The sequence below is a fragment of the Cyprinus carpio genome, chromosome B16 (assembly GCF_018340385.1).
Source record: "Cyprinus carpio isolate SPL01 chromosome B16, ASM1834038v1, whole genome shotgun sequence".
Lineage (NCBI taxonomy): Eukaryota > Metazoa > Chordata > Actinopteri > Cypriniformes > Cyprinidae > Cyprinus > Cyprinus carpio.
The window spans coordinates 18,006,458-18,022,773 of record NC_056612.1 but is presented as its reverse complement, the minus strand read 5'-3'; the positions used below and the strand labels follow the sequence as shown (position 1 = coordinate 18,022,773).

At 35.4% G+C, this 16,316-nt stretch overlaps 1 protein-coding gene and 1 pseudogene across 2 annotated transcripts; one reads left to right on the top strand and one right to left on the bottom strand.

Moving 5' to 3' along the window:
* LOC109080435 overlaps positions 1-15,547 on the top strand; it is a 31,613-nt pseudogene extending 16,066 nt beyond the window's left edge.
* LOC109080437 (src-like-adapter) lies at positions 6,143-10,383 on the bottom strand. 2 transcript variants are annotated; one of them, XM_019095504.2, is made up of 7 exons: positions 10,110-10,383; positions 9,428-9,527; positions 8,563-8,649; positions 8,373-8,470; positions 8,042-8,173; positions 7,829-7,952; positions 6,143-7,185 (listed from the first exon to the last, which is right to left on the bottom strand). In XM_019095504.2, the coding sequence occupies exons 1-7, from the start codon at positions 10,186-10,188 to the stop codon at positions 6,972-6,974; spliced, it is 834 nt and encodes a 277-aa protein (XP_018951049.1). In that variant the 5' UTR covers positions 10,189-10,383; the 3' UTR covers positions 6,143-6,971. The 2 variants fall into 2 exon arrangements, with proteins under 2 accessions (XP_018951049.1, XP_042597172.1); XM_042741238.1 differs by lacking the exon at positions 10,110-10,383 and adding an exon at positions 9,619-9,981.
* Positions 15,548-16,316: the final 769 nt, after the last annotated feature.

Here is a 16,316-nt window from a genome sequence, read left to right as displayed (position 1 = left end):
TCATTTCAAAATTATAAAAAGTTAATTCAAATCTGAAATTTAATTCCTTTTTTTTTTTTTTTTTTTACTACAGTGTGTTGGAGTATAGAACCATTAAAAAGTTAGGGGTTTATGAGTTGTTGTTGTTTTTTTTTTTATGTTGTTGAAAGAAGTCTCATGCTCTCATGCTCAAGCATTTATTTGATCAAAAATGCTGTGAAATGTTACAATTGTTTAATATTGTTATCAGTGTTGAGCTGCTTTTTTTAGTGGATACTATTATACTTTTTTTCTTCTTTTTTTTAAGAATTAATTAATTTTTTGATCTGTTTAATGCATTCTTACAAAATATTATTTATTTGAAAAAGAAAAGAAAAATAGCTTACTGACAACATACTTTTGAACAATTTAAAATGGCAAAACAGGAATATTTGGATTTGACAGTACTATTGTGTGTTCCTAGAACAGAAATACAGTGATTTTCAGTCATAATAGTGAAAGTGAAAAGTGAAAGCTGTGACATTTGCCAAGTATGGTAACCCATACTCGGAATTGGTGCTCTGCATTTAACCCATCCAAGTGCACACACAGCAGTGAGTAGTGATCACAGGGGCTTGAATGTTTCATGGCCTATAAAGTAATCCACAACAAAAAGGTGTGATCATAAACTCTTAACATGTGGTCCATCTGCTGTAGATGTTTAAGGGTGGAAAATAATGCTACCTTTGTGGAAATCTGCCGTAAGGGGTTTTTCAATGCTGTAAAAGACAATTTCCAGCATTTTATCTTAGCTTGTACTGAGGGAAACAAAGGACCTTTCATAATTAGCGAACAGTATGTTTTTGCCCCAGAAACACCGCTTGGCAGTTTCTGTGTATAAATGTTCCACTGTTTGGAACATTAGGTTAAATATACTCTTTTTACTAACCTATTCCGTCAAAGTGCTTTTGATCAAGTTCAGTTTTACAGTCATGCATAATATGGACATCACTTTCTTTTTCTTGTGCAGTTTCTTTGTCTGGAAATGTGAAGAGCTTTTATAGCCTTATTCCTTTTAAGAATATGGTGTCCTACTCTGTACACAGTTGAGTCAGTCTGTCCAGTAAATCTATCACGGAAGGGTGAGGGGAAAGCCACCAGTTTTGTGTTTCCATCTTTGTTTATTTGCTTCCTTCATGAGTCATGCTGGTTTAATTTTTCAAGCAAGTTTTTTGAGTGTGAGAGGGGATGTGATGAAGATCCATGCTGCCGTGGCATAGGATATGTTCAAGATTCAGGAGTACCTGGTACAAAAGAACCTTTACACTCAGACGAGTCTCAAATCACACAGCTTATTCACTCAAAACACATGTGATGTGCCTAATCTGAAGAATTTAACCACTCACAGTTGGTCTCTGCTTTGTTTTTGTATAGGATCAGATGTGTTGTGTCTAACTCTGAATAGTCTGGGTATCCAGACATGTGGTCAGAACGACAGCACTAACTGGAGGATTCAAGACTGCTCCTCATCCAAAATGCAGACTGAAGCCTGTCCCTTCAGCTGGTATGAAAAGCCACGTATATCTGAAATGCATGTGCCTTTTCGAACTTTGTGCATTTGAATAAATTGAGAATTCCCATTATGTGACTTGTTGAAGAAAAAATTACTTCATGAAAGATTTTACCATCACCTTTGTACATCAGTAGTAAACCAATGGATAAAGAATCCCAGAATGTGTCCACCATTTAGTCTCCGCTCTCCATCAAAGAATGGTAAGAGACTCCTAAATGAATAATAACTTACTGTTTTCTAGCGTTGTATTAGTTTTATTAATGTATTTATAATTTAAGTAATTTATGTAATTTCCAAACATCATTCTTCATCTCATTGCTTATGTGCAAGCAGCTGATTTGAAGAACCGGAAGCAGTTGGATGCCACCTCTGTCAAGGTGGAATCATCTGTTTCAGCTTTTGACATTGTCCACATAAGCAGAGACATAGCAGAGGATCTGTATAAAGTCAGAGAGTAGTGTCTATCTGGTAACATTTCTCACCTTTTTTTTTTTTTTTCTGAGAACTTTTACAGGAAGCTGATGTGATAGAGGCACATATTACTTGCTAAACACATTTACAGTAGCAATGTTTACTTTTGATCTGAATACATATTATTTCTTATACTTACCAAGGCTGCATTTATTTGATTAAAAAATATAATATTAGTAATATTTTGAAATATTGTCACAATTTAAAGTATCTGTTCTATTTTAATATATTTTAAAATATAATTTATTTCTAAGATGACAAGGCTGAATATGCAATAATATACATATATGTACATATGTGTGTGTATATATATACATAATGTTAATGTAGGTAATTAGTAATAATTAGTAATAAATGTAATTAGTAATAATCAGAATCCTTTTTTTTTTTTTTTTTTTTTTTTGCAATTCACAGTACAGGTGTATGTTGTTATCTTTGTTTTCTCATAACTGTCTTGTATTCTGTAGCCTGTGAGGAAAGTAAGTCCTGTTCAGGTGTCTATTGATAGCAGAGATTCAGCCATGAGATGTGTGATGTATCCAGACACACACACCTGTCTTCCTTCGACCAGCGGCCCACGCTGCTTCCTAGTCATCAAAGAGCTTGCTCAATCTGTTTACATCAGGACAGGTCGCTCCTTAAAACAATACATTCTTCAATTTATTCAGAGTGTCAACCAGTTTAGGGTGTTTCTGATTTCTTCCACCCTAACAACAGAGATGTTAAACATATATTTATAGGTATACAGCCAGACTTGACTTCTGTTTCCATCCTTGATCACAGCACACTTCTTGGGGAGAGTGAGGTGAAACCCATAACTGGCTAAGACAGCAAGCGTGTGACCTACTTCCTGTGTGTCCCTTATGCTCGTCCACCAATCGGAGAGCTCCGTTTCAGCCTTCCACAGCCAGCTGACTGGACTGGTACCTGGAATGCTGCATTTTCTCAGTGCATTTGATTGCAGATCGTAAAAGTATAAATGAATGTTCATTTACGAAATGAACATGTATTTATACCCTCAAATCTGCAGAATTAATAGAGTCACTTTTCTTGAGTGAGATCTGATTTGCTTTATCAAAACTGTTTTAGATCCAGCTGTCTTCAGCCTGGCGATCCCACTGACTCCACCTCCAGCGAAGACTGTCTGTACCTCAATGTATTTTTTGCTAGTAGTGTGGTAAGACTCACATGACATACTTGTGAGCTCATACATGCATAAATTCATATATAGATATAGACATAGAGTACTATTCAGAAGTTTGCAGTCAATAAATTCTCATTTAGTGTCTCATTGGAACTCACTGTATATCATGGACTTTTAGATATGTTAATACTGCTTTCACAAACCACTGTATCTGCTGACTGTGGTGTGAATGCTGCTATTGGTATTCATAGTACAATTTTTCTGTTTTGTCACAGGGAAAGAATGCTCCAGTTCTGGTGTTCTTCCACAACTCTGGATCGGGTGTCTTAAATGGCTCTTACCTCGCTGCTGTTGGAAACATGACAGTAGTGACAGCCAGTTTCAGGGTGGCAGCTTTCGGCTTTCGGTACCTAAGTTCAGGTACACAAACACACACATATGCATGAAAGTGTTCATATATGCATCTTGATATTATTCCAAGACTCTAGCCAGCCCCACAAATGCTTTCTATTTTAAATATATTTCAAATGTAATGGCAAAGCTAAACTTACTGTAGCCATTACTCCAGCCTTCATTGTCACATGATCCTTCAGAAATCATTTTAATATGCAGTTTTGGTGCCAAAGGAAATTTTGGTATCTAAACAGTTCATGTTGTTTAATGTTTTTGTGGAAACTGTGAAAAAAAAAAAAAATCTGGATTCTAGAAATAGAAAGTTCAAAGTTCACATTTAAACAATGTAATGCACCCCTCCTGAATAAAAGTATTAATTTATTTAAAAGATAAATAAAATAAATAAAATAAACTTTTCAGTATATATCCATTGGATAATAAACTTTTTATTGTACAGTTTTCTGTACTGACTGAAAACTCTTGTCATAGAGCAACATATAATATAGAATCTAGTACATAACACAGTCCTCACCATTATGACCCCTAAATAAAATCTTACATCTTTGCTTTATTTGTCTTTATTGCTGATGTGTTTGTTTTCATGCATCAAAAAAGAGAAAGCCTTATAAAGCCTTCAGTAAAATTATTTTAAGGAAAGATTCTCAATGTTATGAAGACAGTTTTATTATATATCCTACACTGGAATTAAACTGTGTCCTGGAAGCACTGTTAGGTTAGAAATGATGTATTGCAAAAATTGGATAATTTTTTCCATAAAATGGAATTGCAAAAAAAAAAAAAAAAAAAAAAAATGGAGTGGATATGGTTATGGAATATGGTTACGTAATGTCCATGTGAGAAGTTCCATTCCGCACAGTGGTTGTGAAAATATTCAGATTCTTTTCCCTTTTGCCACCCTTGGCTGAGTAGGTTTGAAAAGGAGGCCTTACTGGTGCCTTTGAGTGGTCTGCCAGGATGAGCTTTCATTGTCCAGCCAAAAACAACAAGCAGTGAAAGCTGTGCAGAAGCCTGATTGGCTTCCTTAAGTTTCTTGAACTGTTTTTGACGATGGTATTTCCCAGCCTAACCCCTGTGGAGCTGGGAATATTTGATTAAACATTTAAAAGATTATTATTATTATTGTGTAATGGATCAACTTTCACATGCTGGTTATAATGAAAAGGTGATTTTTCAGTCATTTATTGCAAATCCTCTTGCGTCATAGTTTTAATCTATGTGTGGAAAACACATTTGGATGTGCCTGATGAATTGAACTCTGCTGACTCTGTATAGGTTCCAGTGCTCTGCCGGGGAATTATGGGTTGCAGGACCAGGCAGCTGCTCTGGGTCGGGTTCAGAAGAACATTGCTCTGTTTGGAGGAGACTTCACTTAAGTCACAGTAGGAGCAGAGAGAAATGGAGCCGACATTGCGAGTCTTCATCTCATCTCATCGTCAGCGTCAGCTTCATCACTTATCCGCTGTGCTTTACTAATGGTAAGAACAGAACTCTGTGTTCCAGCTGCCCGTTACATGACATCACTGTTTTATGTAACAAGACTAATGTCTGAGGTCACTTTTACAGTAAAATCAACCTTCTCCAGTCCAAAAAATAATGATGCAAGGTTGCCCACCATCCTAAAACATTCATACTCAAAGCTTCGTAAGCCCAAATTTAAATAAATACGTGCTTGAGGAACTTTAACTTTTCACTGACAAAAAGTCTTTCTCTTTCCAGTCCAGACACAACAATGCCTTTAGATATCCTTCAGCCTTTTTTTAAAAATACTTTATTTATTAGATTTTTCCTCACACATATAAACCAACACATATTCACTCACATCTCACATATAACTATCCAATATAATTAGAGAACAGTAAAAAAAATACACTGAAAAAACAACAGTAGAAAATTTGTATAAAACAAAAGTGGGGGGTATTAGTCCAATAAACACCAAGTATGAATTCAGTCCTTTTCTTAGCTCATTTAATCGTTTATCTCAATGGATCAGTTGAATCACTTCCTGTAGAATCAATATCACCAAAGTAATTTATAAAAGGTTGCCATATCTCAGAAATTTTTTCCTGTTTATTTTTCAAGGAGAATCTGATTTTCTCTGGCTCCAATGTGCTAGTAGACAAACAAATAAAATTATATTTTGTTCAGCCCTGTTTTTAGCTATTCTAAGATTCAACAATACCTAAAACCGCCATCAGGGGGTCTAGATCAATAGGCCTTTGTAATATTCTTGACAATGTCAGAAAAATACTTCTCTAACAAGATGGTAATTTTGGGCAGCTCCAAAACATATGGGCCAGTGATGTCGGTGCACGCCCATAACGATCACATGAAGGGTCTACATTTGGGAATATCTTACTGAGCTTTTGTTTAGACCAGTGTAAACGATTTATTACTTTAAACTGTATGAGCCTGTGTCTTGCACAAACTGATGAGCCATGAATCTGTTTAAGGGCTGCCTCCCTTTGCTCCTCTGTAATTTCAACATCCAAGTCTTCCACCCAGGAGGACTTTAAGTGTTCTAGAGTTGATGTGCTGGTCAACTGGATATATATATGTATATATATCAATATATATATAATAGTATATAATATATATATATATATATATATATATATGAAATAACTCTTTTATTGCGAGGATCACACAAAAGTATCATTTTCATTATGGTTTGATTAAATTAATTATTTTAAGTTTTGCAGCTGCAAATGTAAAAAAAAAATGTGATCGAGGTATGTTATATTTCTTTTGTGGCTGTTCAAATGATGGAAACACTTTATCAACAAATATGTCTATAAAGCTTTAAATTGCTTTTCCAACCCGATCATGGAATTAAAAAAAAAAAAAAATCAAAAAAAAAAAAAAAACGGACCTTGGACCAGATCTTGAGTATATATGAAACTACTGGATTTTCTAATGGACAAGTGGGTAAAGGTGAAAACAGTAGAGCAGAAAGTGAGGAAGGATAACAGCATGCACTTTCTATGCTTACCCATAATTGGGGTTGTTTTTGTAACCAGTAGGCCATTATTCTTATATTACTGTACTTATGTTCTGTAGATCCTGCATTATTTGATCAAGTAATTTTGAAAAATTCTCTTTATCTACAAATATCTTATTGACATTGATTCCTAAGTATTTAAAATGGGTTAAAGTTTTAAAGGGCAGTGTTTCAAAATATTGATGATCAGCTAAATTGTTAATTGGAAATAATATACTTTTCCCCGTATTAAATTTATACCCTGAAATTTGTCCAAATTTCTTTAAAGTGGAAAGTATTGCAGGAATAGATTTTGATGGGTTGGAAATATATAATAATAAATCATCCATATATAATGATACTTTATGTTCCCCACCCCTCAGAAGACCCCTCTATCAGCTATTGAGCTCCTGGAATGAATCAGATGTGATCTATCAAGGCACCTCCTCGTAGTTATCTTCCACAGTGGCCAAACTGTCGAGCTGGTGGTTTGGCATCATGTAGACAGACTTCCACCTCTTCTTCAAACTAAACTTCTTTTTCTCTGGTTTTTCTTGCTGTCCCAGCAGAGACAGGTAGGAAGAGACACTGTTCTGAACCCCATAGCTGACCGCTGAAGGGCTTGTGCTCTGTTGGACGAGCTCCGAGCTGAGTGAGGACAAATGCATTATTGTTATAGATGTTGTCTGAAAGGATTTACAGCATTTAAAATGCTTCTATGTTCATATGATAGTTCAAATACTTGTCAAATAAATGAATTTCAGTTTTAGTAAAGAAACAAAAAGGAAAATTGTAAGCTATACATTACTACTGAAAAGTTTGGAGTCAAACTTTTTTGAAAAAAGCAATTAATAATTTTATTCAGTAAAGCTACAGTAAATACTTATACGTTTAATAAATAAATACTAAATTACATTTATTCATTAAAAAATATGAAATAGCACAACTGTTTTCCAACTTTGATAATAATAAGAATTTCTTTAGCACCAAATCAGCATATTATAATTATTTCTGAAGGATCATGTGACACTGAAGACTGGAGTAAAGGATGCTAAAAATTCACCTTTGCCAGGAATATATTAATTTTACAATTATTTTAAAAATATATAGAAATAGAAAACAGTCATTTTTAAATCATTTTCACAATATTACTTTACCTACTGTATTTTTGGTTCAAAAATGCAGCCTTGGTGAGCATAGGCGACTGCTTTCAAAAACATTACTGGCCTCAAATTTTTGAGTGGTGGTGGTTAAGGGACAAAATTTGAGCGGTTTTTATTGATTTTATTACCTGTTCACTGCTCTCCAGTCAAAAGATAATTTTCTCCCAGGTGTTTTCGTGAGCTCACTCAGACGTGTTTCAGAGGCGATCAAGCACGGGCCAGTTAGAACACAGCACAGTCCGTCTGCTATATCTAAACCAGAGCGAGAGGGAAAATCTGCATCAAATTGGCCATCTTTTAAACTAAAAGAAGTTGTTTTTTTGATGTAGTATTTGATTTACCAGAGTAGTAGTTAACTAGATCTTCCAGACATTGAAATGTGAGGCGTGGAGAGATGTAATACCAGTTGTTTGGCATTCGAACTATTCGATAATGCTTAATAGTTCTGTGGCGCACAGATAAGGAGTACGAACCTAGAAAAATACAAGCAATATGATTGTAACATCAGCCATGTTATTGAATAAAAACCAAAATATTATTTAGAAGATCCTTTGGATTGGTCTGTTTATAAAACTCTGTGTGTCATCCAGAATAAACTGAAATATGGACCAGACCTTGTGCTGTGTGGGACTAGACTAGAATATAATGTTCATCTTAAATATATATTCTGACCTTTTGTGCTCTCTCTGATCAAGAACGACCCCACTCGGTTTCCTGGGAGTCGAAGCAGTTCCTCAGCTTTTGGTCTGGTCACAGTTTCAAACAGCCAGCTGAGACAGTCAGACAGAATGTTTCCATTAGCATTTAGAGAGCATTAAACAGCTAGTGGTATAGCTAGTATAGCTGGCTATTCAGTACCTACCCATGGAAGACTTTTGTGGCATGACAGTGCGGTATATAGTTCACTTCCTTAGTGTTGACTGAGTAGACCTTCCACCAGTAACCTTCTCTGAAAGAAAGTGAGACTTTTAGGTAGAGGGTTCTTGTTGTTTGTAATGTGAATGTTTATAATGATAAAAAACAACCTATTTCTATTCAATGAAAAACAGTTTTCTGTGTGTGTTAAACAGCAGAAAGTAGGCTAGTGTTAAAGTTAGGCTTCAAGGTTTTGTGGTCAGTTGTGCATTCACACATTGTGCCCAACAACTGTCAGTTTTTTGTTATTGATGTAAAATATACTTACTACTAACATACACTTCAGACGTACAAACACTGTATCTATCTACTAACACTTCAAACATACAAACACTATCTCTCTCTCTCTCTTAGTATTTATCAAATAATCATGAAAACTGTTTCCACAAAAATTTTAAGAAGCACAGCTGTCTTCAACATTAATAATTATGTCTGTTTCTAAAGCACCAAAGCAGCATATTAGAATGGTTTCCAGAACGATTGGAGTAATGACTGCTCAAAAATCAGCTTTGCAATCACAGGAAAAAATTACATATTTAAATATATATAAAAAAAAGAAAAACTGGTATTTTAAATTGTAAAAGTATTTCACAATCTTGCCATTTTTACAATGTTTTTGATCATATAAATTGGGAGCATGAAAGACTAAAAAACTCTTTTGAATTGCAGAGGGTATGTGTTTCCACAGCTGAACTTATATGTTTCTGCTAGAATATGTTGCGTAATAATTTTGTGAAGCATGTTAAGAGACAGAGTTTACTATTAGTATACCGGCAAAAGCTCTTGTAGAAGCATATGATAATAATACTTACTCAGACACTATTTTCAGCCAATCTCCCATTCGAAATATGGGCTCGCAGATATCAGGAGGAGGGTAGTTATCCAACACTAATGCCATGTCATTCTCATTTACTGTAAAACAGAACATTTTGCATTTGCATTGATTTTCATAATGTGTATGTTTGTTACTTGTTTTTTAAATGTTTTTTTAGCTGAAACTAACCTGTATTTTTGAGCATTTGTGTTAGGAAGTCATTTAGTATTAATCAGTTGTATTTATCTTGCAGTGCCAGGAGGAAGTACTTCAAATATGCTCTTTTCGTCTTTTTTTGTTTTTAAGCCAAAAATGATGACTAAACAGAAAAACAAACTTCCTTGTTTGTTTCTATTCAGTCCTGGGTGTGTTAACAGCTAATTGTTGCGCACTTGTGTTCAATTTTAGAGACTTATTATTTTTTAGGTCATACACAAACCAGAATAGAGGAGTTCAGCTTAGGCTATTGAATATTATTTCATTTTAAGGACAGACCACAGCTTACGCCGCACATTCTAGAAAGAGAACTGATATATATATATGCCTATGTATTAATACAGTTTGAGTCGCTTCACACACCACAACATCTGTAAACGATTGAAACGATGTGGCATCAGCTTACAATAACTGGGACCATCACTTGAAACCAGTCACTCAAACAGTGCTCAGTATTTTCGTACCTCTTGGTGAAAGGTCTTCATTAGTACGAGTTTGTCTGAAATTCTCCAGGGTTCTTTGGCTTGCCAGAGTGCCTCCCATTGTCAATCTACCACGGCTAGTCCTACAAATGTATCACATCCAATCAGCCATCAGATGTCTGTCCCAACTGAGACAATCTCCCCTTCTTGTGGATTCTGCTATTGTTCTGTTGTGCAGCTTCCCACTGATAAGAGTTTAAGAGCATGACCTGAGTAAATGGGGAAGCTTTCTCACCACACTTTCCACTTCACAAATAAGCAAAAATAGGAAGTGTTGAAATGCAACCGCTTTATAATTGCATGCAAATTTATTCACATATGCTCTATATATGGAAATAATGCACCACTTCTGATAAACAGGTGTATAAATAGCAGTGGTATGCAAAGAAAACCACTCACAGTTTCACTATTTTCTGTTTTTAGTCTAAACCATAATAGATTAATATAAAACATGTTTATGTCAAACTGACATTTGTGTCTGCCTTAAATTCTCTCTCATTTCTCAAACTGAGTAACAAACATCTTTAAAGTAAAACAAAAAACCCATAATTAATGACGTCTAGAGGAAAATAGTTAATCATGGTTGATGAATAAAGATCCAGATACCTTTTTAGTGGTCACAACAATGTTGTTGTTTGCTTATAGGGTGGATCGGTGTTTTCCCCAAGCTGTTGTAATGAGTACAGCTAAAGCCCAGGCGCAAACTGCATCTCTGGCTAGAGAACTTGCCCGCTTGGCCTCTGATACTTCACAGCTGCTGACCTGCCTAAGGAGTAAACTGGCTCAGAGCATCAACGCTGCACAGACCAAGGTACAATGGGTTGCTTTTGTGAAGAAAATGCACAAAACAGTCATTTAACATCCTCTTGGTGTTTTTGTTTGTGTATAGTTAGCAGTGAGTGGTCCTCTGCAGGCCTGGTCACCGGTGGTTGATGGAACTGTAGTTTGGGAAAAGCCTTCTGTGGCCCTTCGGTCTGGACACTTCAACAAAGTTGAATTACTTCTGGGGTCATCCATTGAAGCCGGCCTCATCAGCAGAGCCAAGAACATTGAGGTCAGGACACAAATATATCAGACTGTGAAGTAAACAAGAGGAAAGCACCTAAAAGATAGTGTGAGAATTAAAGCTGGGTGTGGTTACATAAAAATGTAACTAGTTATTCAAGTGGCTTACATTTACTTATTGATTTTTGTGTTTCTTTTATTTGAGAAGAATTTCGAGCAGCTTCGGGGAAGGACTGACAGCAAGACGGCATTTCACGCAGCCCTGTCTAACTCTTTGGGTGGAGATGATGCTAATGCTTTCATGAAGGAGGCAGCGACCTGGTTCTACTCTTTACAGCATTCCCCCACTCCCTAAAGATACAATGTGTTCTCTCGCGCACTGGAAAATGCTACAAGGTAAGAGGTTGAAGGTCACACAGAACAAAAGTATATTTTGTTTTTTCATTATAAGAATGTTGCATAGAAAGCATGTACCTCCCAAGTTAAGGTTTTTTTTTTTTTTTTTTTTATGTAAAGAAAGCAATTAAAACTTGGCCCAAGTGGCCAAAATTACTTGTTAGAGAAGTAAAATGTTTCCCAGTTCATGCCACGTGAATGAATACAGTGGTAAAAAGGATCTCTTTTGAAAGTGCCTTATGAATGTTTTGTTTGTAAAACTTAGTTGCAACTCTTTAGTTGGATGCCAAAATGAACAATAGATTTTCTCTCTCCATGTGATCACAGCTGCTCAAGTGAACGATTATGTTTGTTCAGACCCTTGAAAAAATGTTAAGTGGTCTGGAATGCCGAGGAATCCAGAGCTGAAATCATTTTGAGCCTTAGGGTAGGACTCTGCGCTTGAACCACACTTGTTTTGCATTCACTGAGGGTGTGGAGGCTGCTGTGTTTGTGGCAAAGAGGAAGGAAATGGTATATATAGGTCTCTGGCTGAAATATACTCAAGTGTGAGTTTAAAATGTTCCTAGTAAAAACTAAATTTCATTACACTTTAGCAATGAAGGTTTTATACTGGATGGGGATAGGTAATATTGGAACAAAAAAAATATTTTGTAATAATTAATAAAAAAAAAAATGTGTAAAAATATTATGTTTTGCTTTTATTGTTGTGTTATTGTTGTATGTTATTTTTTGTGCGTGGCGGATACATCCTTCTTGAGCTCAGTTTCTGTCAAACATTATTATTCTGAATTTTATTCAAGTGTGTCTGGAAAATATGAGTTCAGAAGGCTAGCATTGTACAATCTTTTGAGTCAAGAGTTCATTTAACAAAAAGCTCAGTGTTTTCGCTCTGATTTATTGCTGTTTGTGATTACCAGATCGTGTCTTCAAACACTACATTGTTCACTTTTGGAAACATAGCCAGAATATTTTAAATGGAGAAAGAAATGCTGAGTAGAATTCAAATAAAACAAAATGATGATTTAATTTCTACAGTGACACTGGTTCGGGGGGAAGTCGTGGCTTAATGGTTAGAGAGTCGGACTCGTAATCCATCAGGCCGGCAGGAATTGTAGGTGGGGGGAGTGAATGTACAGCGCTGTCTCCACCTTCAATACCACGACTGAGCAAGACACCGAACCCCCAACTGCTTCCCGGGCGCCGCAGCATAAATGGCTGCAAACTGCTCCGGGTGTGTGTTCACTACTGTGTGTGTATGTTCACTGTTGTGTGTGTGCACTTTGGATGGGTTAAATGCAGAGCACAAATTCTAAGTATGGGTCACCATACTTGGCTGTATGTCACATCAATTTCAGTCACTTAAATATGCTAGTGGCTATGGAATTCAGTACTATTTGTTCATTTGTTCACAGTACTTTTAGCTAATTTCTCAAAGGCAATTTCACATTTCCATTTGGACTTCTGTGTCCTGAAATTCCTGCTTCTTTCTCTGAATTGTTAGTAGCTGTGAAAGCAGTTCAGGAGGAGAACAAGCTGGCTGCCCACATAATCACTAGTGTCAGAAATAGTACAGACCAAACCTGACCAACACACCCCAGTGACCTGCTGCACACAGAGCAACATAGCAACACAAACAGAGAAGAGACCAAAGAACATATAGAACCTGATAGAGCAAAGTTTAAGTCTGGCATCATTTCCTGATCCTCTTTTCACCTTCATATCATTTTCTTGTTTCAACACTGTGGCATATATACTGTACTCTGTCAAAAATAATAATTTTTTATTTACAAGAAAATACTATTTCATTCTTTACATTGTTTAATTTCACACTGTTTAACGCAATGTGTTGCTTGCCATTTCGTTGTTATTACTTGTGAAATTTAATTGAGATTTCTAAATGTGAATAGTGTTTTTGCAAAAAAAATCTACTGTTTAGTGAATGTTTATTGCATTATTTTAGTGTAATGTGTGTTACCTGATGACATTTTTTTAATGACCATGTGCACCATCTATATACAAGTTATGGACAGATAACTTAATTTGAACTTTGGTTTATCAAGTTGCTTTCTATTTGAATGAAATAGTGGTACTAATGCATGAATATGCCAACCTGTTATCCCTGAAACTGGCAACCACAGAAATCCACAAAAAGGAAACAATTAAACTTTTAAATTAACCATAATGTGATAAAACTCTTGTGTCGATATCAAAATCCTAAAATGCAGGTGTAGCTGCCTGCACCTTGCCATTCATGCATCCAAATAATGGCTATTTATTTCTACAGAGATCTCTTCATCATCTGTCCAGCTGTGGACATGGCTGAATTCTGTTCAGCCAACACACGATCCAGTGTTCACATTTACCACCTTCCTGAGGACGCTGCGTACAACAGGTGCCTTTCATTCTATACACTTAATATCATACTTTATTATACAGAAGTTATGGTACCATTTGTAATAAGATCTTTCACATTCAAGAAGAATCTGATCTGAATGTCAGCCTTCACCAAAAGATTGTGTTATGACATTTTAAATGAAAATGACAAGATTAGAAAAAAATTTAAACCTCATTTCAAACCGACTTTATTGATTTTGCACAGCTCTATTCATCTCTCCTCTGCTTTTCACTGCCACCCCAACCAGCCTCTTGCAGCATCTAGGACATCCTTCAGTAAGTTTTTACCCCCATGGCATCAGTTCATGTCTCACCCGGGTGGGCGGGGCTATAAGCAGCTGTCCTTTACTCTCAATAACCGCAGCCTCCAGAGTCCTCAGTGTTCCTTCTGGTCTCAATATGTGCCAGCTCTGATCACCTCTACTGGTTAGTACTGCTCTACACATCAACATTAACTCCTGGTTGTTGAATTTAAAGATTGGAAGATAACAGAGGGTTTTTCACCAGTCAAAAATGATTATAAATCTTTAAAATGCTGTGCACTTGGTAATACTTGCAGACCTGACTTTGACTTTTGACTTCACTGCCAAATTCTCCTGTGAGACGTCAGTAGATTCTGGAGGTATTCAAAGTCCAACCCAAGAGCCAAAGTCAATCCCAGACGCCAGCTTCTCTCTGACTCAAAGCAGATTTAAATCTGAGAAAGATGCTTACAATTAGTCTCAAAATGTTCTGATTTTCTTGTAATTGCTTGTTTTAAAATTTTAGCACTCTATTACTGTGGTATTTCTGTTGATGTAAATCATTGTGATTCTAAACATTCATAGTAGAATTTAAGCAATGAACTGCAGTTAAAACACTTTTGGGTTATTCTTCACTGTTCAAGTTTTTAAAAGTGATTAAAATATCTTTAGTAGAGTATTGAAATATCTTCATTAATAATTAATGAGGTGATTTAATATTAAAATAGAGATACAGTCACATGGAATGGGACTGACCAAAGTGCCAGGAGGACATGTGAGTAATCCTTTCTGCAAGTTTCCAGATGCTGCAACAGGCTTGTGTGCCACTGATTGAGGGCTATTCTGAAATGCTAGTTATCACTTTATTCCTGGAGATTATAAGAAGCCTTTCCCCTTTGTCTAGACTCTACTGTTCCAGCTGTCTGGACACTTTTTGATTACATTCATCCATATGAACAAAGTCAAGGTCAGAGCATTTTCTCAATGTGATATTTTGAGACCATTTTAAATCACTTCCACATGAACTATGAAAACAATTTGCATATTAAGGGCTGAAATATGAAACTTTTTTTAGTCTGTGGTGTAGGAGATTAGTTTAGAATTTACTGTTCTTCTGTTTAGTGCATCATTGGCAGGCTGCCCAGCCGTCGGCTTCAATTTGTAAACAGCAGAAACCTCAACAACAACCTAGCGCATATGTCAAGGTTTTGGCAAAATATGAACACATCACACAAACCTTGCAAAATGTTTTTTGTGTGCTTGTCTAAAATATAATTATGTACCAATATGTTATTTTGCTTTACTTTTACAAGCCTAAACTCAACCACATTTCGTTTTAATTTCAATTATATGTTTAACATTTAAAATTGCATGTAATATGACCAAAATATATATTTATATATATATATATATATATATATATATATATATATATATATATATATATATTAATAGCTTTTATTTACATGAATGAAAAAATATTTTTCAAATCTATTTTTAAAAAATTGTGAATATTTCATTTTTGTAGTAGATTCAAGTACTGTAAAAATTGGTAACTATACAGTATATTTAAGGTAGAATTCAAAAGTGTTAAGTATTAAATTACAACAATGTCTGGTCACTTACACATACATTCTCAGCTCCTGGCAGTTCTACAGAAGGAAATGTTTTAGGTACACAAAGTTCTCTGTCCTTGTCCAGTTGCTCTTATCTTGAATTCTTGCTGATCTCTGGAATGATTTGTGTCCAAATGTCAAGCAGTTGGAGCAATGTACGTAATAAATGAACTATGTATTTTAATAATGTTTGCCTCTCCTCTTTAAATCAATTTTCTGCTTAGAAAAATTAATACCTGACCATTTGACATAAAAATCCATCATCAGATTATTTGACTTCAATGAGTCAAAAACAGATTGAATACCTCACTAAAGAAAATAAATTACATTGACTGCAAACCTCATTGCATGAACTCTTTAAATTTAAATTGTTTGGTTTATGTTGTTTTTGTGAAAATAACATGTATTTTTCTGGACTGATTTAGTGTGCACTAATATGTTTTTCAAGAAGAGGACCTCAAAGCACAAATGGGTTTCAGCTCTCTCCTGCACATTTGTGTATTTTTATTTTATATTTTCATGCTAAATTAAAC

Bases quoted from the DNA above. Each gene is read 5' to 3' on its own strand.
- LOC109080437 (XM_019095504.2), bottom strand. From the start codon at position 10,188: ATGGGAGGCACTCTGGCAAGCCAAAGAACCCTGGAGAATTTCAGACAA. The intron at 8,650-9,427 runs GTAAGTATTATT...ACTTTCTTTCAG, and splicing joins TGGCTGAAAATAGTGTCTGA to AGAAGGTTACTGGTGGAAGG. The intron at 7,186-7,828 runs GTAATAAAATCA...GTCCTCACTCAG, and splicing joins GACTGGAGAGCAGTGAACAG to CTCGGAGCTCGTCCAACAGA.